This window comes from Callorhinchus milii, unplaced genomic scaffold, assembly GCF_018977255.1.
Source record: "Callorhinchus milii isolate IMCB2004 unplaced genomic scaffold, IMCB_Cmil_1.0 Scaffold14, whole genome shotgun sequence".
In the NCBI taxonomy this organism is placed as follows: Eukaryota; Metazoa; Chordata; class Chondrichthyes; order Chimaeriformes; family Callorhinchidae; genus Callorhinchus; species Callorhinchus milii.
The window spans coordinates 12,749,568-12,774,713 of NW_024704755.1; the positions used below are offsets into that span (position 1 = coordinate 12,749,568).

Sequence of the window (25,146 nt, forward strand, 5' to 3'; positions counted from 1 at the left end):
GCAGAACTGCCCTCATCCTACAAATTTAACTGAGAGACAGTGACCTGTGGTCTGCTGTAGTAGAAGAACTGTACCATATATTACAGTAATTAAATCAATATGAATAATTTTTATTAAATTAGTACCTGTTCTAAAACTGAACATAAGCTAGTCTTGTGGTGTTTTTAGTTTAAAGATGTCCTTAAGATTTGTGAATGGAAGTGTGCTATATTAGTGCTAAACTACTTGGAGATTAGGGATCTATCTTAAGATGTGTATTATTTTTCCCTACCATTTCTTCTAATTATCCCTTGAATTTCTTCCCTCATTCAGCTTCCACTTTGGAAGGTGGGAGTTGGAAGGTGGGAGTAACGTTTTACAAAATGTCATTTTCATTGGCTGGCTCAACTGATCAGAAAGGTGAATGATCAGATGTTGGGAGGGTGAGCGAGGTAGAGGCAAACCCCAAATCCTGATCTGGAATTTGTCTGGTTTCTGGTTTAGGATGCAATATAGATGCTCACGGTACTTGGTGGGAGATGGCGATCCCACCAACATAAATTTGTTAGCGCCGTAAAGGGGTCCTGATTTTTTTTCCACACTACCTGGGGCTAATTTGAAATTTTGTACAGCAGTTTATGATTTCAGCAAGGTATACAGTTAGCATGTTTTATTAAATAGTAGACATTTTTAAAAATCGCAAGTGTATCCACTTTAATAATAAATAATAATCCTTGCATTTGCAATAGAGCTTTTTCACGTCTTCGAGACGTCTCAAAGAATATATTGTAAAGTGAATTGACTGTATATTTGTGGGCGAAACACGGCAGCCAATTGCGTACAGCAGTGTCCCACAAACAGTCGTGGATTGAAGTGACCAAATTATTATTGTTTTTTTTGAAAGATTATTATTCCTGGAAAAACTCTGCCAATCGACTAACAACTTTAACCCTTAGAGGGACAACTACGACAATTTGTTGTGTAAGCTGCAAAGGCTAGGGTGTGTCTGACTGTTCAGTAGAATAAGTGTAAATCATGTTCAGACCTGCCTACAGTAAACATTTAATGGTCAGTCCTTGATACATAATTGAGCCAGTCTGTGCTCACATGTTGGTTGCCAGCATTTTGATTGCAATAGACTGTTTTGCACAATATGTCTTTGTCATGTTCATGTTGCTCAGTAAATTGATTTTAAACTTGTGGGAATACACCAGTGAAGAGAACCATAAAAATTTACAGCACAGGCAAAGGCTAATCGGCCCATATGTCTGCTGGATCATTTACTGCTTTTTATAGTGTTGTACTTGTTTCCCTTAGCACCTGAGGTGAGAGATACTGAATCTCCATTCTAGCCTTGCAATGAGCTGACTAACTCTAGGCAAAATGCTTCCTTCGCAGTAGACTGCCTTTTATTTTTTATTATTATAGATGAAAAACAAAACCTGAAGTAATGTTAATTTTAAACAAAGAAATTTGCACATAATGTTTACACTTGAATATTTTTGTAACTTGCTGTTCTCTGGTGGATTCCTTGAAGAATTTTTTTTGTTTTTATTAAAAAAAAGTTTTTGACACTGTTCCCAACCTACTTCAGTTCCATTTTAATGCATTTTCATATTGTGTACATGTGCTTTTCTCAAAGCATACTCCACTGTTGTACATTGCATTTGCACATCTGATAAACTATTTGTAAATATTCATTGGGGTTGTATATTTCCTGCGGATCAGCTTTTATAGTGGGATAATTTGAACATTTTTACGAGCTGTTTATATTCACAACAAATATTCAAATTATGTAAGTGTTAAAGATATTTTACAATAAAATATTTTCTACAAAGTTGTATTTTAATTGCATTGGCTCTATTGTAGTCCCTAAACTGTTGCAAAGTGGGATGGCTGATGTCATTTCAGGCCACACTGCAATAAAATAGGAACGCTGCACTTTAATGCACAACCCTAAACAAAATTGCAGTGCGCATCGAGGTAGACTAACAATGTTTTTTTTAAAGTTTGATTTAAAAAAACTAAGATTATTTTTCTTTTTTTTCACAGGCTTTTAGTTGTGCTATTTTGAAGTTGGGTGCAAATAATAATCATAATCCTTGCATTTGATATAGCGTGTTATCACGTGGTTGGGACGTCTCAAAGCGCTTCACAGAACATACTGCAAAGTGGAGTGACTGCGTATTTTGTGGGTGAAAAGTGACAACTGACTGTCAAGTCAGTTGATTAACAATCGTCACGTGTTTGGTAGCAGTTTTCAACTTTTTTTTGGAGGGAGTGGGGTGAGGCGGGTGTCTGACACACGGAAACCCATCACCGAATTAAACTGAGAATTTCATGTGTCCCACATGGAAATTCCAGAGACAGCAGTTTAATTTGTCTTCCCCCCCAACCCACCCAGCAAACTTATTAAGAGAGTTGGGAGGGAGAGAAGGGGAAAGAGAGAGTGAGTGTCATTTCTGGGGAGGAGAGGGTTAACCCCTGCTGTGTGTGTGTGTGTGGGGAGGAGAGAGTTAACCCCTGCTGAGTGTGGGGAGGAGAGGGTTAACCCCTGCTGGGTGTGGGGAGGAGAGGGTTAACCCCTGCTGGGTGTGGGGAGGAGAGGGTTAACCCCTGCTGGGAGTGGAGAGGAGAGGGTTAACCCCTGCTGTGTGTGGGTGGGAGGAGAGGGTTAACCCCTGCTGTGTGGGGGTGGGGAGGAGAGGGTTAACCCCTGCTGTGTGTGGGTGGGGAGGAGAGGGTTAACCCCTGCTGTGTGGGGGGGGGAGGAGAGGGTTAACCCCTGCTGTGTGGGGGGAGGAGGGGGTTAACCCCTGCTGTGTGGGGGGGGAGGAGGGGGTTAACCCCTTCTGTGTGGGGGGGAGGAGGGGTTAACCCCTGTGGGGGGGGGGAGGAGAGGGTTAACCCCTGCTGTGTGGGGGGGGGAGGAGGGGGTTAACCCCTGCTGTGGGGGGGGGAGGAGGGGTTAACCCCTGTGTGGGGGGGAGGAGGGGTTAACCCCTGTGTGGGGGGGAGGAGGGTTAACCCCTGTGTGGGGGGGAGGAGGGTTAACCCCTGTGTGGGGGGGGAGGGGGGTTAACCCCTGTGTGGGGGGGAGGAGGGGGTTAACCCCTGTGGGGGGGGGAGGAGGGGGTTAACCCCTGTGGGGGGGGAGGAGGGGGTTAACCCCTGTGGGGGGGGAGGAGGGGGTTAACCCCTGTGGGGGGGGGGAGGGGGTTAACCCCTGTGGGGGGGGAGGAGGTGGTTAACCCCTGTGGGGGGGGAGGAGGGGGTTAACCCTGTGGGGGGGGAGGAGGGGGTTAACCCCTGGGGGGGGGAGGAGGGGGTTAACCCCGGGGGGGGGAGGAGGGGGTTAACCCCTGTGGGGGGGGAGGAGGGGGTTAACCCCTGGGGGGGGAGGAGGGGGTTAACCCCTGGGGGGGGGAGGAGGGGGTTAACCCCTGGGGGGGGGAGGAGGGGGTTAACCCCTGGGGGGGAGGAGGGGGTTAACCCCTGGGGGGGGAGGAGGGGGTTAACCCCGGTGGGGGGGGGAGGAGGGGGTTAACCCCGGGGGGGGGAGGAGGGGGTTAACCCCTGGGGGGGGGGAGGAGGGGGTTAACCCCTGGGGGGGGAGGAGGGGGTTAACCCCTGGGGGGGGGAGGAGGGGGTTAACCCCTGGGGGGGGGGGAGGAGGGGGTTAACCCCGGGGGGGGGGGAGGAGGGGGTTAACCCCGGGGGGGGGGGGAGCACGTGCTGTGGGGTTCAGGTAAAGGTTCCGACGTCGCCTCGAGAGAGATTGGACGGTTTTGTTCAAAGCCGGCAGAGAGAAGGATGAGGTGAGGGTACAGGAGGTCAGAGGGTGAGTGGAGAGGATACAGGAGTCGGGAGAGTTGAGAGAGAGAAAGGGAGTACGGAGTGAGTGAGAGAGAGGTACAGAGAGAGGTACAGAGAGGGAGTGAGTGTGTGAGAGAGAGACAGAGAGAGTACAAGAATGTTAGAGAGGTACAGAGACAGCTCTACATCTCCACAGGGACTGCAGTGTCGAATGATAAGGTAAGCTGACACCTCTGTCATCACATCCGTCCAGCCGGATCCTGCCAGCGGTCAAGCTGCACACTCCTAGGTCACAGTCCTGTCACCGCTCCTGACACCCTGGTCACTGCTCGTCAGCTCCTGGTACAGTCCTGTACGCTCTGTTCCAAACTCCCTCTTTGCTGACGCTTTTGTTTAAAGCTTTATTTTGGGGTTCATTTCATCCTCTCCCCCCCCACACCCCCACCCCCACCCACCCACCCCTATATGATGGTGAACAGCACTACCCCCTCTCCACCCCCCACCCTCTCTCTCTCTCTCTCTGCTTGCATTGATTCCCAGAGCCCGACTGACCCGCGGACTGAGACCCAACAGAACTCGGGGTTTCCTCTTTTTGTTCCACACTGATCCTGAACGAATTCCCGAAGTCTCCCTGAAGGAATGTCAACGCAATGGTCGCGCTTCAGGAAGAGCATTCGCTCGGATCTGCCCGGTGTCCAAACCACTGCTGTGCCCGGTGTCCAAACCACTGCTGTGCCCGGTGTCCAAACCACTGCTGTGCCCGGTGTCCAAACCACTGCTGTGCCCGGTGTCCAAGCCACTGCTGTGCCCGGTCGGTGTCCAAGCCACTGCTGTGCCCGGTGTCCAAACCACTGCTGTGCCCGGTGTTCCAGCCTCTGATCAGTTGCACTCAAGTGACTGCATTTTTTTTTGCAATAATTCAATGGCGGGTGGGGGGGAAATCCTGAAGGTGGGAATTTACTCTGTGCCCTTCTCGGATGGGAACTGAAATGAAATGGTGGCGTCTCTGTCTGGTGCTCAAGATCAATTCGGTTCAGGTGTTGCTGCAGATAGTTATTGGTGGACACCAGCGATCTAGGAGCAAGACAGAAAACTAGGGGATTAGCAAAATAAAAGCAAACCGGTGTTTTACCAATCTCATTAAAAGGCTTTTCTGCCTTGCTGTTTGCCTCAATAAAAGTTTACAAAGAATGCACAACATGGAAAGAGCACTCGGCCCAACCAGTCCGTGCCGGTGTTTGTACATCATGCATGTTTCTGCTCATTCCTTTACTCCCTCCCAGTCTTCTATTCCCTTCTTCCTCATTTGAAGGTCTAGCTTCCTCCTGAACGCATTTACACTATTTGATTCAACCATTCACAATTGATCCACAATCTTACGATCCTCTGCATGAAGTCGTTCTTCCTAAATTCTCGTTTAGATTCCCGAGTCGCTATCCTGTACAGTATTTGTTTCCCCTGGTTAAGGTCTCCTAATTAATGGAAACAGCCTATTTATATTAACCTTATCAAACCTTTTTAAATACCAATGAATTAAAAACATAAGTTACAGAAAAATTATCAGTTATTTTTGGAGCTGTTGACTTTGTTAACAGAAATAAGAGGTATCCCAGTTAGTAACTTTATGGCAACATTTACTTTAACGTTCTTGTACATTTTTTTTAAAAAAAAGTTCAGTTCTTTTGACGTAACTGATTTTTTTTTTAAAAAAAAGCAAAAAACATACTCCTGTTTTATATTGTGGAACAAAAGTTTTAAGCCCTATCAGTTTTTTTCAAAAGGCTACGCAATTAGCCCTGGCGATGTGCAACTGAGATGTTAATAGTAATCCTTGTGTTTGATATGGCACCTTATCACCTCGTTGAGATGTTCTCAAAGTGCTTCACGGGATCTCCTGTAATATTGAGAGTATAGGGTTGGAATCTGCTACGGTTGAACGTCCTGCAGAGCAATTACTTACTCTCGGAGCAGGGATTAGTGGCTGATAACTTGTGGGAATCTGCTCTGGTGTTTTCACAAGCACAGTATAACCCGAAACAAAATATAAGAACATAAGAACGTAAGAATTAGGAGCAGGAGTCGGCCATTCGGCCCCTCGAGCCCGTGCCCCGCCATTCGATAAGATCGTGGCTGATCTTCAGACCTAACTCTAATTACCTGCCCTATTCCCATATCCCCGAATCCCTCTGTTTTTTAAAAAAATATTGCCAAATGAAGCTAAAGCTTTGAGACACAGGTGGAGATCCACTAAATCTTCACTGGCTACACAATAATAAATAATAATAACAATTCTTGCATTTGATACAGCGCCTTATCAACTCTTCCAGACGTCTCAAAGAGATACAGTCGCAAGAAACTAATACAAAATTGCCCTTTAAGGCAAACACAAGTCCCCGGGTTCTCCGAACTGACATAGACCTTGAAGTTTTACATTCATTACATCGTTGTTTTCCTATGCAGAGTGTTTTGTTTTTGGCATTGCGTTTCCGACGCGCTCCAGTGCGCTCCCTCCCTCTCTCTCAGAGTATTCTTCTACCTCATTAACTGTTCAGTTGAGATGTTTCAAGATGTTTAGCCGAGACATGGCACAACGGTAAGTTTCAGATACTTGTCCAGCCCTGTTACATCAGCAGTTAGGCTCTGTTCTGCTTTGAGAAAACACATCTATTGCCTCCCAAATCTCAGGAACATCAAGCATCTCCCTCAGTAGAGGATATTTAAGACGGGGGTTACTTTTTTTCATTATTAAAAAAAAGTCTTTGAAAGAGGCTTCAACTTTGATTCTTCTGGTTTTAAGCATTTAGTTCGGATCGGGAACCTGCATCCGGTTCAAAGAAAATGTGACGGTAGGGCCAGAGTTTGAACCTGTTGGTTTGTTTTAAGCTCAAATTCCTCACGTTTGAAATGCCCGTATTTTGGCCCAAACGTTCATCAACAACAACAACAAATAACAAAATGACATTTGTACAGAGCGCCTTTCACGTCTGGAGGACTCGAGCTGGGGGTCGAGATCGGGGAGAGGGGGTGAAGGAGGGTGACCGACAGCACGGTCGAAGAGGAGGGTCTTAACACAGGTCTTGGAGGAGGCAAGGGAGGGGGCGAGGCAGAGGGACTGCGGGATGGAGTTCCAGAGGTTGGGGGCAAAGTGACTGAAAGCCCGCCCACCAATGGTGAGGCGGGGGACATGAAGCAGGCGGGAGCCCACTGAGCGGAGGGAGCGGGCAGGTTGGTAGGAGGTTAGGAGGTCACAGTGGTAGGGGGGAGCGAGGCCATGGAGGGCTTTGAAAGTGAGGACCAGGATCTTGAACTGTATCTGTTCAGTAAGTTGGATTGGAGCTACTGTTACTCGTTAGGCAGTTGGATAGGACAGTGCCTCCAAATCAAACAGGAGATATGTGTTTGCCTGTGATGTGGATATTGTGCCTAGTTGGAAAGAATAGGGAGGGAATAAAACCTTCCATCTGCACAGCAGGTACAAGTAGATTCTGTTTACTGAAGCCAGTAATTGTAAGGGGTACTGGACATGCTTTTGAATCACAGAGAACTAACTGAATATTCATACTTTCCCAATTAGCTATTCCACATCAGGGAAGGAACACGATGGCAACAGAAGAATACCAGGAAGAAGATGCTTTTTGTTTCAATGTCGGAGGCTGGTTCTTTTCTGTCCCCAAATCAAAGCTTTCGCAATTCCAAGACTCCGTGTTATGGCAAGAAGCTTCCAGCCTTGCTCTGTCTGAAGAAGCCAGGCTTTTCATCGATCGAGATGGATATACATTTCGTCACGTCCACTATTACCTACATACGTCAAAGCTCTCTTTCTCCTGCTTCTCAGAAATCAGACTGCTGTATGAGCAAGCAACAGCAATGTGTCTGACATCTTTACAACAGGTAACAGCTGTCGAGAAACCGTATAGCAGGATGCACAACATTATACTGGGTGAATCAGAGATCCTTACTCATGACGTTTTAAATTATTCATTATGTTTTTTTTTAAGACAACATTCGTAGAAAGTGTCCAGCTATTTCATTGCGTTCGTGAAAGTATTTGTCACCGAGTTGATGTGTTTAAATGTCTGCATGACATGCAGTTTGAACATCTCCTATAGACACCTATGTTAGAAGTAAGCACTTTTGATTCACCCTGTCTAGTTGAAAAAGCCTAGATAGTATTCTTTTATGCTAACACTTTGCTCCTTGTAGAGAGTGTCTCCTCGAGACATCATCCTGTGGTCCTTTGGCATGGCTGTTGTCCAGAGAAGACCCTCTGTGTGCCATTTTGCAAACCAAGAGAACCAACTTGTGACTAATAACAGGAAAATGTCCTCGTGTAGGTAGGCACCATCCATTTGTGGAACTCTGGTTTGGATACTCTCAAGGTGCAAAATGGTGATGGGTTTCCACGTGTATCAAAAAGAAATAGAGCGTTACTAATTATACGGGAAGAAAAAGAATCTGTAGCAAAATGTAGGTATTGAGACATTTTTATAACACGTGCTGTTAATTTGCCATCTTACTTTAATAGGCTTTGGATAATATGAAGGAGGGGAGGCATCATTTGCGTATACGTCCTGCAGATGTGCCCATCACTAAGAGAGCGAGCAGAAATTACTGGCGTACCAGGTGTAACAGCAAGCCTTCAGAGTTCCAGATTAAAAGTCCAGCGTTCACAGGTTGTTCAACATCCGAACAGATAGTTTCTGCAATTTTCCTTATTGTGCATTTTAACCAGCCACGACTGGATACTCTCAAGATATAAGATGGTGATGGGTTTCCATGTGTATCGAAAAAAGTTACTTTTACACATGGTGGTTTGTTTGCTGGTAACCATTTGCCAAAGTTAATCGAATAATCTAATCTGTGGCCATCCTTATTTGTTCTGATCAGATTCCTACTAAAGAACCTCAAGGTTGGCTTTCTGGAAATTGAGAATTAAACCCCTTACACAGCTGTACAGCCAATTCTGCTCAGGTGGCAACATGGCATTTTCCGATTGTACGACTACCAACTAGACATCATGTAAAACCATCCAATCTTATCTCAGGCTCTCAACGAGCAGGAAATTAGCCTCTTCTCACCAGGTGTCTACGATCCAATGTTCCTCACAAACTGCAACACAATGGTGCAGAGCAGAAGAGGCTCCTCATTGTACAGGAACGCACTCCCTGAATCTATAACCCCCAGGAGCTGGTATATTCCCCGCCCCGAACCATTGGAAAAGGGAATAAATGTAAATACATTGTAATCTGTGGTAAGTGCAGATCTATCGATTACATCCTCGGCTTTGGGAGATTAAACTACCTTTTTGTTGTTTTTAGGACTGCATGATAAGGCTCCACTGGGGTTGATAGACACCCCACTGCTGGACACTGAAGAAGTCGTGCAGTGGTATTTCCTCTCTTTAGACCTGGTGAAGAAGTACCCCACTTTAATCAATGATGACAACCTCCTGTGGCTGTGTGAGGGGGTGGTCCTGATCGAGATCGGATGGAGTCATTTCCGATTTATAGGTATTTAATCATCACTTGTGATATTATCAAATGCAGTTTTAAAAAAAAGAAGCAAAATGTTCTCCTTCAAGACTGTGGAGTCCTGTAGTTTAGTGGTTAGAGCACTCGAGAGGACCTGGGTTCGATTCCCGGGCAGACCAAAATATTGGACCAGTTTCCTTACTCCACATGCCTTTGTTCACCGAGCGGTAAATAGGAACCCAGTTGATAGTCGATTTCCGGATCACTTTTCCAAAGGTAATAATCCCTTCTAAATAAAAAAAATTAATTTGGTCACTCAATGCACGACTGTTTGTGGGATACAACTATGTGCAATTGGCTGCTGAGTTTTGCACACAAAACCTCGCCAATTCATTTTGCAATATATTCTGTGAGACATCCCGAAGCCCGTGATAAGGAACTATATCAAATGCAAGGATTATTATTGCTTAATATTAGATATTGACATTTCTGAAGTAATATTTATATCAAATAAAAGCACTTGGAGACAAATGGTTGGTTAAACAAACTTGCCACTTCCACAGATCTAATGTCTAATGTTTCAGCATGTTTTATTCCAGAGCAGTAACAATAAACAAAAACGCTAGCATCTATTCTTGTATTTTGAGTAAATAACATTGCTGTGGTACCAAAGCCATTTCCATTGCAAAGTTTGTCAACATCAATCCCTGCAATCCTCATAATCTTAAAATTAAAGCTGGGCCTTTTAGGAGTGAAATCAGGAAGCACTTTTCTCCCAAAGGGTCAGTCATGGAATGGCGGAAGAGGCTCGAGGGGCTGAATGGCCTCCTTCTGTTCCTATGCAATCTATTTCCAACCAGACACTTATCCAGATCTTTTTGGAAAAAGGTTATTGACTACTTCTGGGACTCTTTCATTCGAGGATGTGTGAATTGGTAAAGTATGGTGCACTGACTTGATCTGTGGAATCTTTGATTTGAAGTCAGTCTGGACACAAGGGTCTGTTGGGTGTTAGGATCCAATGCTATGTTTTAAAACTGATTAGAGAACAGTGTGACCCACAAGATCGAATTGATGCTAGAATTGCGACTTATTGCGACCTTGTTCATCATGATTGATCCTGGACAGAAGGTGTTAGCAGAGTTGATTGAAAGTTATGTAACTCGGGTCGATAGTGTCCTCACCAGGCTCCCACACATGCACATCCCTCGCGTGGAAATATTTCTGTGCTTCATTAACATTTTACTATTAACTAAAGGCCAGCGTAATTCTGCCCTTTGCAAGGTTAGTAGTTAGCATTAAGTTTGAATCGTAAATGTGGTTTATACATTTTCTAGCAAATTTCCTTCAGACTGGGAAGCTCCTTGTGCCTAAGAAATTTTCCGAGCTGGATGCTCTTGTTAATGAGGCCGAGATCTTGCAACTGCCAGAGCTTGTTAAAGCCGTGAAATCATACAGGGTGGACGTTGGTGAGTCAACAGCAGAGTTATCGTAGTCTGTAGGGTTTTGAGAGCAAAATATATAGAAACGAAAAACCCACTTGAATTAGTTCCAGTTGGGTTCTGCGAATCTTGCGCTATTAATGGAAATTGTGTGACTTGTATCAGTGCTGACTTTTTTTTGGTTACAGATCATTGATTTATTAACTGATGGCCACCTACTATCAACAACTTTCTGACTCTTAATTGAGATTGGCTAGCTGTATAGACTGAGGATCAAACCCAGAGATTTGATTCACTTTCACTCACTCCTGCACTGACCAGAATATTTATTATTTATTGGCACCAACAACTTTTCCAAACCTGCACATATGATTTTTAGTGGTAACTGCTTTAAAAGTTCCTATAGAGGGTCCAGGGATTCATTTGTTTTATTGAATCGGGCATAATCTGCTATAAATTTCTATGTAATATCTTATACTTTATTAGATATCTAACAACTGAGCCTCAACACTTGGACCAGCAGGAGTAACCTTACCCCAAATTCACATCTCTTCTAAATTCCTGAGATTCAGAGTTTTTACAATTAGTGATTTTAAAGTCAAATGTTAGTTAAACTCCAAAACTCAACAGCCTCCATATAATAACTCCACTCCCTCTCCTTTTATATCTCAAATGGGTCCAATCAGTTCTCCGTACTTTGACAAACTCAACTCCTAATCGACCGAGAATTACCTCCTTCAATAAACCCTTCGTACTTTGACAGATCGAAAACATAAACTCATTAACTAAACTATTAACTATCGTCCAGACTCGAAGACTCCAGACAAGACCATAAAATCCATTAACTCACAAAATTTAATAAAAAAAGCCATAAACCGAAAGCACTTAAACCAACATTTTTACACCTTCAGGGAGATAGATTGATATCTCAATCTAACAAATTCAACAGACTATCTGGCTCCCAACATCTGTGACAGTCTCTCTGACCCCAAATATTCATCCTATTTCGATTAACCCTTACCTACCTCACACTCTCATCATGCCATGATATTATGGTGGTTCAAAAGAGGCAATCATCAGTGATCCCTAGTTTATGCGAATGAATTTTTCATCTTTATTTTACATCATCACTATAAGACATAATACATACCATAAATACTTCTGCTTGTAGACTTAATGCAATGAATTGATCTCGATCTCTTTGTTCACAGGTGAGAATCCTAAGGACATTACAAGTCCAGTCAGTTCTTTGCATTACACTGAAGGGTACTGTAACCCTGTGTGCAATACTCCAGAGAAGCCATTGTATGTCCTTGTCCTGGAATTGTTAGTTAAATACCCCGATTCAGCATTGGGACAACTCTGCATTGAGAGCAGCCTCAACGGGATGAAGCTGTATATTTTTGGCAATGGTGTTCTCTTTAAACATGTCAGGTGCTTATATCATCTCTTTATTTCTGCAGTAATAATAATAATAATCCTTGCATTTGATATAGCGCTTTTCACGTCTTCTTGACGTCTCAAAGCGCATCACAGAACAGACTGTAAAGTGAATTGACTGTATATTTGTGGACGAAACGCGGCAGCCAATTGCGCAGAGCAGTGTCTCACAAACAGTCGTGGATTGAAAATGACCAATTTATTGTTTTTTGGTTTTTTTGGAGGGATTATTATTAGACGTGTGGAGTAAGGAAACTTAAGTGAAAACGTCGAAAGGAACTCAATCCAACCAGGATCAAATGGTTGATTTTTGATTTTTATAGATATTTCTTAGTTGTCAATATTCAACATACCATCATAACCCTTCAAAGGATAAACAGTGGATCCAAAAAAATCAGTACCTACTAGGATTTGTTTCAACCTATCTGGATATCTTTTCTTTTTTTAAAAAAATATTTAGAGACGAGCCTTTTCATTAATTCTTAAGAATTAATAATCAGGAAAAGAGGGTGTGTTTGTCTGTGTGTTTATCTCTTCGCCCTCCCTCCCCACCACCTCCACCTCGTGTGTATGTGTCTGTGTGTTTCTCCCTCTCTCTCAAGACGATTTCATCTTCCCCTCCCCCATAGTATGTAACATCTGGAAAACCTACGTAGAGCAACTTTGTCTTTTACTGTTTTACATGTAACCTTGTCAAGGATTTCCCGGCAGGGCAAAAGGTTGGGCAAGTTTCCTTGCTCCACATGCCTGATAATAATCCCTCAAGAGAAAACAAATAATAAATTGGTCACTTCAATCCACGACTGTTTGTGGGACATTGCTGTGCCCAATTGGCTGCCGTGTTTCGCCCACAAATATACAGTCAATTCACTTTATAGTATATTCTGTGAAGCGCTTTCAGACGTCTAGAATACATGAAAAGCGCTATATCAAATGCAAGGATTATTACTCTAAGAAATGTATTTGTTTCATTGCATGTATTGCAGTACAGCGTGAAGTTTAACCCACTGATTTGACACGATTCAGTTGCAGACTAACAAAGCACTTAATTTTTTGTAGCGCGTATATAATCACAAATGGTCACAGGATTGTCTGGTTAGGTTTATGAACAAAACATTAGCAGTTAAGGTTTTTTTTTGAGCTTGGCTTTGTTAGCAGTGTTGACCCAACTGGAGATGTTGTGTTATTTGTGTCTTCAGAAGCTGGCTGGGAACCTGCCGCCTGCCTTTAACTGAAGACGTCTCCCAGATGGGTGCAGTGTGTGTGTACCTGGACAGACACGACTGCCTGTACCGGCCTGTGAAGGATGCCATGCGACTGTATCTACAGAAACGGAAAAGCGAGACACTTGGCCCAGGCTTTACTATGGGTGAGTTTGGTTGAGATACTTAATGGAGAATCTATTGCATGATCGCGCTACCTTGAAGCTTTTGGTTACCCCAGTTCCATATTCCAGACCCCGTGGTCTTACGTAATAAACCCCTGGTTTATTTTTATTGGATACCGTGCTGATAGTATTGTTATCTGTAGGAAAATAAATGTAAAACAACAGTCAGGTTACAGTGCTGTTTATAAAGGTCATTCAGTTGAATGCTATTTTCTATAATAATTTAGAATTTGAGCAATGCCGTCAATCCTGTTTTCAGCAACCACTCGGGCCTGGACTAATGGAAGGGTGGCCTCTGAGTAAGGGTTCGTTGCCCAAGGCCCAATTTTTTTTTGATTCCACCAGCCAAAGATTTCCATGGGCCTCCTTATAGCCTCCCACTGTGCTCCGAGTGTATTTATCAACGCCCAACTCACCGTGAGCTGAGAAGCTGTGAGCATTCACTTACATTCACTTGGCCACTGAAAAGTGTCTGAACAGTGACAGGGCCATAAAAATGCATGACCACTAGATTCATTAGACGGGCGGTTTCTGAACAGAGGTGGTTTGTCGTGGAAAATCGGTCGGGACTGCAGGGTGGTTCTCGACTGGAGTTGGTTGCTGAACAGAGGTGGTTGCTTTAAACAGGTGTGACTGCAATTTCTTTCTGGTTTTCCGATGCATTTATTTAAGGCGCAGTGGAGGATAGCTGGACACCCGAGGTGGATATCCATACTCTTCACCAGATCGTGAAGGTTTATGTGGGAAACTATTGGTATGCCACTTACCTGAAGACCTTTCTGAAGGTACCTCAATACAGTTCTGTCTCCACTTGTATAACCCATACTTTGTGTCACCAATTCATTTGGCACTGACAACAGCCCTGCTTCGTACAATAAATGTAACCATCATTGCTGTTTTCTTGATCAAACCAATAAAATAGGAGAAGCAAGAGGGGTTAAAAAGACTTAGTTAAAGATTAATGTTATCTTGGCTATTAAATGTTCCTTCATTTACTAGCCTTTTAATGGAGAGCATCTCTCCAGTTAGTATTGGCAGTCTATGACCTGATTGCTCGATCTAGTAGCTTTTTGTTACCCCAGTTCCTTTTTCAGACCTCATGGTCTTACGTAATAAACCCCTGGTTTATTTTTAATGGACACTGCTAATAGCATTGGTATCCATACTAAAATAAATCTCTCTCTGTAGGAATACTGGAGTGTGCTTCAGTTAAATTGCTGCATTGTTTGGCGTTTTAAATTCATTCATTAAAAAGGAATGTACAAAATCAAAAAGCGTTGTTCATTTTTCAAAATGAATTGTCAACGTTGCCATTTTCTTCAAACAAGGTTTACAGAAATTAGGTCTCATCACCTGAGCAAAAGTGTGATTTTTAACATCTAAATGTTTGTCCTTCCGGTGTTGATTTATTGTTATCGATACGGTTATTAAAGAATATTTTCGGAGACTGAATGCTGTGAAGTAAATTTGGAAATTGAATGTTATGTTAAAGAGTACCACATTTGTACAAGTGAGGTTAGAACCTATCGTATTCATTGTGTTTGTTTGATCTGAAATAGTGGCTGATCTTGACCTCATGTCCCGATTTATTGAATGTCAAATGAAACTTTTACACATCAATTTCAGAAAGTTGTAAACTAATTGGATTGTATCTGCTATGACTTTTGCCTGTCAGTACCCAGAGCTCCTCGCCAACCCTAACAAAGCACAATGGATTGCATACGGCAAGACACTTTTCATCAGTGGGGACGGTCAGATGTTCAGGCATATTATCAACTTCTTGAGGCTTGACAAACTGTACATCCCTTCAGGATTCAAGTGAGAGCATGACATTTACAATAGTGGAGTGTGAATATTACGGTAGCTATAGTAACATAACTGCTGATGGATTACAGCACACAATGGCTGGCACTTCAGAATGCTGGGGTCCAGCACATTTTGCATTGGTGCTGGGAACTTGTACGTTTGCAGCAAAAACGTGGACGTATCAGTTAATTACGTGTTGTGATCCCCGAAATCATTGCCAGAGGCGCTGTCCTTCGGATGAGCCGTTCAACCGAGGTCCTGTCTGCTCGTTCAGGTGGACTTTAAGGTCTCATGGCACAACTCGAAAAGAAGAGGGAGTTTGTCCCGGTGTCTTGCCAACAATCCTCCAGATGAATTGGTTATTCGCCTAATTGCTGTTTCTGGATCTTGCTTTGCGCAAATTGGCTGTCGCATTTACCAACAACTAGTGGTTACAGTTGACAGCAATTGGCTTTGAACTGCTTTTTGACATACGTACTGTAATCAAACACAAAGGTGATCCATATCGTAGTACCATTTTTTTACTAACATTACCGTAACATTTTTTTACAAAGTGATCATTTATACAAAATAAATTTTAAACCTAATGACGCTGCATTGCTGATTAATGTCATGTTGATTTTTGTTATTTATCTTTCAAACCGTTTAGAGAATGGCCATTACTGTGTCAAGAAATCGAAGAGTGTAAAATTCCTGCCCTTTCTGAAGCCATGCGTCAATGCGAGTCATACAGGTAATGCTCAATTCGTAAATTAACTTCAGTCACATTTCAGAGGTAAAATTGGTCATTCACTTGTTGATGAACTGTGTGGCACTGCTGTGCGCAAATTGGCTGCTGCGTTCACTTACAAAATACATAATGTAGTTGTCCTGGGAAACACTCTGCTTTATGTGATTTGAGATGTCTCAAACCCAAGGATTATGCTTTATAAATGTTATTTGTGTTTGTTGTGGAATTGCCATCAGATTATTTCAGGCCCATTTCAGAGCAAGAAATTGTTGAAATTGTCTCCTGTGTCTCTGCACCTCCTCATGGATTGTGTTTCACAATAAACAACAATAATAATAACCCTTGCATTTGACATAGCGGCTCATCGCGTCTGTGAGACGTCTCAAAGCGCTTCACAGAATGTATTGCAAGGTGAATTGACTGTATATTTTGTGGGCGAAACGCGGCAGCCAATTACTTCATGATGGAAGTAGAATGTCGGAAGCTTTGCTGACCATCTTTTAATTCGTTTAGAATGTGGTGCGGAGAAAACGATGCAGAAAGTGTTGCGTCGATCTCGTCGGTGGAATCCAGCGCTGGTTTTGAAGAGGAGGAGAATGTTTTGGATCGGCTCGTACAGAAGGTATCGCGTTTTGCTCTTGAAGTACAGGTTAAATTAGCGCAGGGTACAGAGAGGGTGAATACTGACCATTTTATTGAAATATCTTTATTTTTTGGTGAAGGTAGGATATGTGGGTTTAAGTGCTCCGAGCCACCGTCCGGCGTGAAGGGCGCTATATAAAATCAAAAATGTTGTTATTTCAGCAAAAGTTTAAGATTTTGGTTGTGAGCCTGAATATGGCAAATAGTCACACCTGAAATGGTAACCTCATTTTCTCTTTGACCCGCTGATTGATGTGCTGTCAAGCTCATCTGCTTTATCGTAGCGGAATGCTTACACTTTGATAACTTACCGTGGGCAAGTGCTAAGTTGTATTTTACGAAATGGATAAATTCAAGAGGAAGCCTGACCTTCCTATGAGGGAGAGGGGAATAAAAGTCGTGGGAAGAAGGGGACGGAGACTTGTGTGGAGTATAAACACTGGGAAGGACTCGTTGCCTGTTTCCATGCTGTAGGTTCTTTGTAAATCTTTGAAGAAACACAGTTATTCTTTTGAGGTTTATACCAGCAATGGTGCCATCTGCTGGTACAGCCCACCAGGCTGTTTTTACAAATGAACCAACTTTCGTGCAGAAACACTTTTCACATCACAAAGTTAGAAAAGCTTTGTTCTCTTTCTGTGATCACACCCAACCCTGTGAATTAAGGGTAAAGTATTAAGAATTAAGGGTAAAGTAGGTCTAAAATTAAACCAATTCCTCTTCTGCAACGTTTAACACTACACAGCTCATTAGCCCTCTCGGGCTCATTAATGGAGAATAAAAAGTCTATTTTGAGGGGCAAACATTCGGACACCAAAGTACAAATAATTTTACAAGGAATGGAAACACAGAAACCTGGAACAGATCTTGTTTTTGCCTTGCGCAGATCACCACAGTGTTTCTAAAGATAAACTGCATCAGCATTTAATAACATGGTTCAATTCTGATCTTTCACAGAAAAGGAATGATATTATGATCGGAACCAATAAATCCTCCACTCTGGAAATGAAGCCAAGAGTTTGGGACCAGTTTGATCCCAGTGGCAACACGGTACAGTGCCTAGTTAACCCGACAGTGAAATCGGAATTGATTGGACAAACCGAGGCTAACCAGGAGAAGCTCTCGCTTGCCAACTTCCCTGTTACAACGCCAACAGCCGAAGATTCTGCAAAGCAAGGCTTGCTTGGTGCCGATGGCTGTTTACAGTGTAATTTTATTAGCACATCAATATGGAATGGTGAGCAAAGGACAGTATGTTCTGAGAAACTTGAAAATGTGTGTGTACGTGTAGAGAAGAGACCTTAGATGTAAATTTAAGACATTTGGATAACATTCTAAAAATATGATGTCGAAATCCTATCCAATGAAATCAAAATAATTGATTTTACTACAATTAACTAAATGTGGGAGCAGATACTCGCGCATGTTATTGTGCTATTTTGTGTGCCTTTGCTATTCCCTTTCAACCCCTCTGAACAGTCCTTCCAACAGGAACATTCCTCCGTAGGAAAAATTTTGAACGTTGAATACTCCAAATACCAGATCGTTGTTACGCCAACGTATAATCCATCCAATGCAATATTTCTATTGTTGCAGGAAAGGAATTTGACGAGTCTATGGAATGTAATAATTTTGATGCTTGGCCACTCAGCGCTGGATTCATTCTAAAAGTTCACCACCCTCTTTTGCTGGGGAATGACGGCAGCTCTGTCTTTTACACAGACGGTGTGTTATATATGGAGAAGCCGATTGACATAGGTGCAGTATGACAAACTCAGAATAGAAGCTTTAACTGTTTCTGTTTTTTTTGAAGGGTTATATACTGCTGTATAACAGGGTGTTTTAAACCAGGCGCACACTTTATCCAGATCAACAAAAAATTGGATTGACGTAGCTTTTTTTTTGTAAGGACATCTCCTCGCACTTTACAGAGACTTACTTAGTAGTGGGAGCCTGAGCTGGAAAAGGGAGAGATGGAGGGAAGTGTGCTGAGGGCTTTAAATGGGATTTCAGAAGAGTTCTAGGGCTGGGAGAAAAGTGTCTTGATAGCTTGTCCTCCAAAGGCAGGGAGGAGCAGATGGGAGGCATGAAACAGGCTAGCGTTGGTGGAGGCCAGGGTTGTTGATGGTGGGGCATTTGAAGGTAAGGATGAGGATCACAGTCGATCTGTTAGGACGTAGGTTGCCATTGGAGCTGGGGTGGGACTGGGGTTACTGGCCTGAGAAGCCCAGCTTGGCCGCAGAGGTTTGGATGGTCTGGAGTGGGTGGAGCCGAGAGGGCGTTTTAAAATCATTACAGGTTGCTGATCGATGCTGAAGATTTTCAGATTTCCCTTTAAGTTCCTGGGTCATGTTTTTTTTGTGCCATGTGTCTTGCTCACCAATCTTGCTGCGTCCACACAGCAGAGGCAGAGGGTGTCTTCTTGCATTTTTGCAATGTAAAGACCGCTCTCACTGCCTGCTTTTGTTACAGCGATGGTTTGAAGGACGGCGTCCAAAGAAACCAAAGCTTTTAGTTTGCTCATTGGCTAGAGAAGTTGTTTTAAATAGTTGTGGCGATAATAGTGTGGTAGCAATGTTTTATGTGGATTTAGGGCAAACCTGATGCTACAGCTGTTAATTCAGTTTCCTTACTCCCGCACGCTTGATAATTATCCCCCCCCAAAAAAAAAAAAAAATTGGTCATTTCAAACCATGGCTGTTTGTGGGACACTGCTGTGCGCAATTGGCTGCTGCGTTTCGCCCACAAAAACAGTCAATTCGCTTTACAGTCTATTCTGTGAAGCACTTCGAGACGTCGAGAAGACATGAAAAGCGCTATATCAAATGCAAGAATTATTCTTTATACTGTGATGCAATGGTCTCACATTCCAGCATAAGGTTAAGCATTTGTTTGATTTGAAACTAGGATACAGTGCAGTAACTGTTTGTTTTGTAGTCTCACATCATAATGTGTTCATTGTTTCCACAGCTGATGCACATTGTAATAATCACTCAGCGAGGAGCCAGCTCACTGGTATGTTACTTCTTTAGTCTTGTTTCCTTTAACGACCCGAAAGCAAGTTTTATCTGTGTCGTGCTTCATTCTTAAATGCAGCATTCTTACTATTTTTAAGATGTAACAATCCCCTCTTTTTGTTCACAATCCTGATTTGTGTGTGTGGTATCCAAGAGTACCAACGAGGAGCCTGCTCTCAGATGTTTGGGGATGACTCTCTTCCATGCACAATATATGGGGACTTTGCCTGTGCACAACTTTAATGCATGTGAGATTGGGAGGGAAAACGAAACACCTTACAATCTGTACTATCTTTCCAATGGCACCGAGATGGACAGTTGCCTCATTGTGTAAACTGTTTGTAAATAACTCTTTGACGAAGTACATTTTCCTTTCATTTTCAGATTTAGCTTCGCTCACATTTAACTTGTCCCACGAAGAAATATTTTATGCTCGTGAATGTCATCACTTTTTGACTGGGATCATCCTGGACTCCTACACGTTGAAGGATCCTCAAAAGATTACTTGGGAAATTCTACACTTGGTGAACATTCTCTGGGTAAGAAACATTGGCAATGGAACTGAATGAATTTATTTAATTAGGTGTTTGCAAAACGTTCAGTTTTATTTTCCCAGACAAAACAGATACCACCAGAAAAATTTGTGACAAAATTGCTAAATATGAAGGCCTTCAGAAACCAAAAGCAAGCGCATGAGAAGCTGGTAAAATGGGTGAAGGTAAGAAACTAAATATCTGGATCAAAGAATGAAATGCAACTAAGATTTGAATCCAAACCCCAGTTCACTTTACACTGGGCTGGATTTCCCTATGACAGTGAGTCATTTGAGCACGCAGCAGCCTTGAGAGATACCTGTGTCACTTCAGAACATCAGGGCCGATCGTTTCGGTTGGATGTGGAGTATTGTCTGTGTATATTACTTGCGAAAAGGAACTGTGGTTAATGTCAATATAATGGCATCTATAGTTCACCCACAACATGTAGAGAAATTCACAGTATATTCTGTGAAGCTTTGAGACGTCTTGAATATATTATCCGTCTTGTATATTATCCAGAATAATTTGATTTGCCACAATTTGAGGGGTGCTTATAAAAATCTTATTAGAAGTGCACATTGTCACTTGTGACATTAAGTTGTAATAATAGTTTTTAGCCAAGCTGGCAGTTCACAATAATGAATTTTTTGAAACTAAATTAGAAAACATTCAAACAAGTTACCTTGCCCTGAACCTACAAAAGTTTGAATTATTTATTTGCTATAAATAGCTGATGTCTTAAATAATTACACAAATCCCTCCAGTTGTTTATCTCTTTGTTTAGGATTAATTCAGTGCCTTTCTTGCACATTTGTTAATTCTTGCAGATTTTAGAATGTTAGTAAAACTCTGCCTGGTATACTAAATAATAATTGGTCTAATAGATTTCATTGCATTCTTTTATTTTTCTAGTTGACTCTACCATTTGCTCAGAAGTACAGCCAATGCATGGAAATATTGTTGAAGAAAGGATATTATAAATCTGTGTCATTTTCAATGATAGGAAACTAATTTCCAAATGTCACTGTAGAAATGTACATAAGTCCAAATCTAACTATTCATAGCAATTAATTATTAACTAGATTTTAAAACTGCTTAATTGTACTTAGAATGTCAAAATCTGCAGTATGGATATTCAGGAAGTAAAACTGGTCAGTACTGTGCAATAATCACATCTACTTTGCTCTTTTACCACCATTGAATCATTTGTAATGAAAAGCATAATTAACTTTCTCTATTGACTAGTTTTTACAAGTCTGCCTTATGTGTAACTCTAGTTCCGGCCACAAGAGGGCTCTTAAATGATAAATGAATTTGTCAGCAGTGTTTACAAAAATATAATTATATTCCAATGTTAATGTTTGGATCAGAGGATAGATTATATGATAAAAACAAGGTAAGTGATTTTTTTCAATGTTATTGCCTATCTAGTCTTAACCAATAAGAAATTATGATCAATTTAGCAGTAAATGTTCCACTTTTAAAAGCTGCACTAACTTTTTAATAAATAATCCAGCAAGTTTGCTTTTCTGTTGTGAATCTTTATTTAAGCATTGTAACAACTTTAATCCGTTTTTTAAAAAAGATAACATGCTAATTGCTGTGCAGTGACCCCTGCTCCATGTGGCTTTCTCTACATACAGCTGGTTAGCTGAGTGAGAATACAGATCTTGATCAGCTGTTGAAACACCTGATTGTAAGTTAAACTCCATTGTTCTCACTCAGTCACAGAAAGGAACTCAAACTGTTCCATATGTCTGATCTCGATGGCAGATAGCAAGTGAGAAAATGCAAATCATTAGCTATGTATTTTTTAATTCTATCAAACAGCTGGAAGAATGTACAGAATAGTCTTATCTTGAAACAAAGCAGTTCACATTTATTAAATACTGAAAACTTAATATAGAGGAGAGTATATTAAAGTCAACAAAACAGAGTGACATAACAGGAATCCAGTCTCAGTTTAATGCAGTCAGTACATTAACAGTGGCACTTCAGTGATTTCCCTGCTTTGCTAGTAATTAACATAGAAAAAAAAGTCATCTTCTCTCTCCCCTGAAAACTCCAGCACCACTGGCACTAAACTACTTAATTATGTACATGTTTTACATAACCAAAGAAAGATTTCTAATTTATTTAGTGAGATGAATGCACTAAGTTAAATGCTGAAATGGGAACAAAGCTCCTCAGTCTTCAGTAATTTGGTTAGTCTCACTTTTTGTTAATGCTAGGTTCCAGCTGATGTTTCAGCCAGTGACAAAAAATGTCTAAATATGTAACATCAAATCTTGTTGAACAGTTATAAACTAATCCCACTAAGTTTATCTACCTGCAGCTAGACATAGTTAACTGTCAAAATCTAAGTAAACCAAATGGACATTGATAAAACAAGTTTCCACAGAAATGTTAAGTATTTACAGCCCCTGTCAAGTTGATGAACAATAGGAAGAATATTATGTCATTTGCCAAATACATATATAAAAACCAATGTAGTAAATGTGGGTTCTCTGGGCAGTCAGTCCAGGTGCACAACAACCAATAAACCTTCTTCAGCGAGGCCTGGACTGCTCTTCAGTAGTTCTAATGGGTTGCAGTTGCTTTTCCAGTGATAAATGAGCACAGGATCAAATCTGAGAAAAGTACACATCTTATTTGAATCAAACTTTTCATTTGTTGTATATCAATGTTAGGAAGTGAAATCTACACTTTGTTTTTGCATCAAACACTTCCTCCCCTTCTGTTAACCCTAAACTTAACAGAATTCTGTTCTCCCAAGCAGCCATCCTTTTGGAATGACAATGTCAATTTGATGTTGGGTCATACAGTCTGGTTTATAGTTTTGTACAGGTAAACTTGCATAGGTCAGACCATAACATGACTTGTACAAAGCTTGTCAGTATCTTATTACTGTAATATCAGCTTTCATAGTTCACAAGAGGTAAGAGGACAAGGGTCACTTTAAGAGATGCTGTAAATCAGGTTTGGAATCACATTATCCCTGAAGTGAAAGCAAGTTTTTTAATCAATCGTCACTCTGGATAATACGTGCCAAATATATTCTAGAGAAATAGAATGGGCAGGCAAAGAGATGGGGTAATGACAACTAAAGCCAACGCGATTCCCAAAATGAGAGCAAGTAAAGACAAATGTGGCTCTGCAAGCGAACAGAATAAAATAAATAAAATGGAAGACTTCTGCAGGTCAAAGAAGAAAATTCCAACTAAAAGCAAGACCCACTTACTTAGTTAGGCAGGAGGACAGAGTACAGCAACGCTTACACCATTGTGGATGGGCTAACGGTAATTTGATCAGATTTCTGCTGAGGAAAGTACGAGAGTTTAGAGAAAGCAGTTACTGACCAGCACCCAAAGGAGAGAAATGAGAATAGATTTCTTGTTAACAGAGCTTAAGCATAAACTATTTTCCACCGTGCATCTCGTGATACTCCAGTTGAGGATGGGTTTAGTGGCTCAACAGTTATTATAGCAACATTCATGGTGGGGGGATACCTAAAAATGCTGAGAGCTTGAGCTGGAGGACAGGGGATACAGCTTAACCACTTTCTATTTTAACATTGGTTTCCATACTTAAACCCTGGTTACACAGCAAAAATTAAAATGAACTATTTTCTCTTATCGTGGGTATGTGTCACAGATATTTGTATTAGCTTTGAAGAGTTAAAAAACTCAACCAAATCAGCTTTATGAATAGGATCAAGTAACACTTACCGCTGAAATGTACTGGCTGTTGGAGAATTGAGGCTTGTCCTCCAGTGGAGAAGTGGTGCTTGAGCTGTGCCGGGATCCTGGGAGTGAATATGAGGCAGAGATATCGGATGGAGGGCCTGTCTCTTCTGACAGGTTTTCAGGAAGGAGACTGGATACACAGCCACTGTCAGACCCACTGGAGCCACTGCCTGACATGCATTGGAATGAAGACTCTGAGCTCTCAGTTGCTTGAGAAGAATAGCAAGAACATTATTAGTCAGTCACATTTGAAGAAGCTGTCTGAGAATAACATATTGATGCTTGTCAGGCAAAGTTCAAAAACTTGGATTGGCCTTTTAAAGAAATACAGATTTTTATAGATGTCACACAATGTCAGTAAAGCCCAACAGACCTGGTGATCTCTTGTACCTAATAATAATTGGCATTCCTAAATGTACAAATATTTATTTATGTGCATATGGTTCCACGTGCAGCTGTGGTTTGGATAAAATGAGCTCATTTATTACAATGCTGCAAACCACAATTGAAAAACTCCTGGAATGTGTGACAGTGGGTGAGAAACAGGGCACCAGTCCTCCATAGAAATGAATTCTTACCCAATCAAATGTACAGTTCTATGATATACATTACTAAGTGCAGTTAGGCTCTCTAACACCATTCTTTGTCATGTCAAAGGAAATGAACTCTTGGTTGAGTAGTTCGGTTTTAAAAAAACAATGCCCCCATTTCAGATCCCCATTATTTCTGGTTTTCTGGGAACCTGTGGTGGTGGTAATTACAGAAATAAGCCATGTACTTAACCTCAATAAAGGCAACCATTTTAGCTCAGAAACCAATCCCAAACTCCCCAACCTAGAGTCTGGGTACTGCTTTCCAGGATGGAGCAGAATTCATTGTCTGTAGGGAATACACTCCTAGTCTTTTCTCTGTGGGAGAAAAGTATCCATCTCAATATGCACAGAGTTGATTTCCATTCAAACAATAATATTCTGCATACTTAGGATGTCACCTAGTTCTGTAAGCTCACATGCTTGTTTCAGAATTTTAGCTACAAAACTACCCTCCCTAAAGAGTGGGGTTAAGAATATCTTATTGTCACTGAGTCGAACAACATGCACTTAGAACAGGATTTCCCTGTTGTACATCAAAGTT

General features: G+C 41.8%; 2 protein-coding genes across 2 annotated transcripts in view; one reads left to right on the forward strand and one right to left on the reverse strand.

The window, feature by feature from the left end:
- The first annotated feature begins 7,395 nt into the window (after nucleotides 1–7,395).
- Nucleotides 7,396–21,778, forward strand: LOC103187897 (BTB/POZ domain-containing protein KCTD19). The gene is made up of 16 exons (XM_042340406.1): nucleotides 7,396–7,686; nucleotides 8,321–8,468; nucleotides 9,114–9,305; nucleotides 10,604–10,735; nucleotides 11,920–12,142; nucleotides 13,348–13,517; nucleotides 14,208–14,320; nucleotides 15,211–15,353; nucleotides 15,991–16,074; nucleotides 16,585–16,693; nucleotides 17,671–17,950; nucleotides 18,310–18,471; nucleotides 19,684–19,728; nucleotides 20,115–20,269; nucleotides 20,347–20,448; nucleotides 21,179–21,778. The coding sequence occupies exons 1-16, from the start codon at nucleotides 7,396–7,398 to the stop codon at nucleotides 21,275–21,277; spliced, it is 2,448 nt and encodes an 815-aa protein (XP_042196340.1). The 3' UTR covers nucleotides 21,278–21,778.
- Nucleotides 21,779–22,124: 346 nt separating this feature from the next.
- plekhg4 (pleckstrin homology domain containing, family G (with RhoGef domain) member 4) overlaps nucleotides 22,125–25,146 on the reverse strand; it is a gene marked incomplete at its 5' end in the record, with an annotated part of 65,091 nt that continues 62,069 nt past the window's right edge. The window contains 3 exons of the mRNA XM_007907568.2: nucleotides 22,125–22,896; nucleotides 23,508–23,585; nucleotides 23,995–24,221. Of these exons, the coding sequence (XP_007905759.2) occupies nucleotides 23,541–23,585; nucleotides 23,995–24,221 (272 nt within the window). The remainder of the gene's footprint in view (nucleotides 22,897–23,507; nucleotides 23,586–23,994; nucleotides 24,222–25,146) is intronic.

Coding starts and splice junctions, on each gene's coding strand:
- LOC103187897 (XM_042340406.1), top strand. CDS start 7,396: ATGGCAACAGAAGAATACCAGGAAGAAGATGCTTTTTGTTTCAATGTC. Junction 8,469..9,113: donor TAAAAGTCCAGCGTTCACAG/GTTGTTCAACAT, acceptor TGTTGTTTTTAG/GACTGCATGATAAGGCTCCA. Junction 16,694..17,670: donor TGGATCGGCTCGTACAGAAG/GTATCGCGTTTT, acceptor GATCTTTCACAG/AAAAGGAATGATATTATGAT.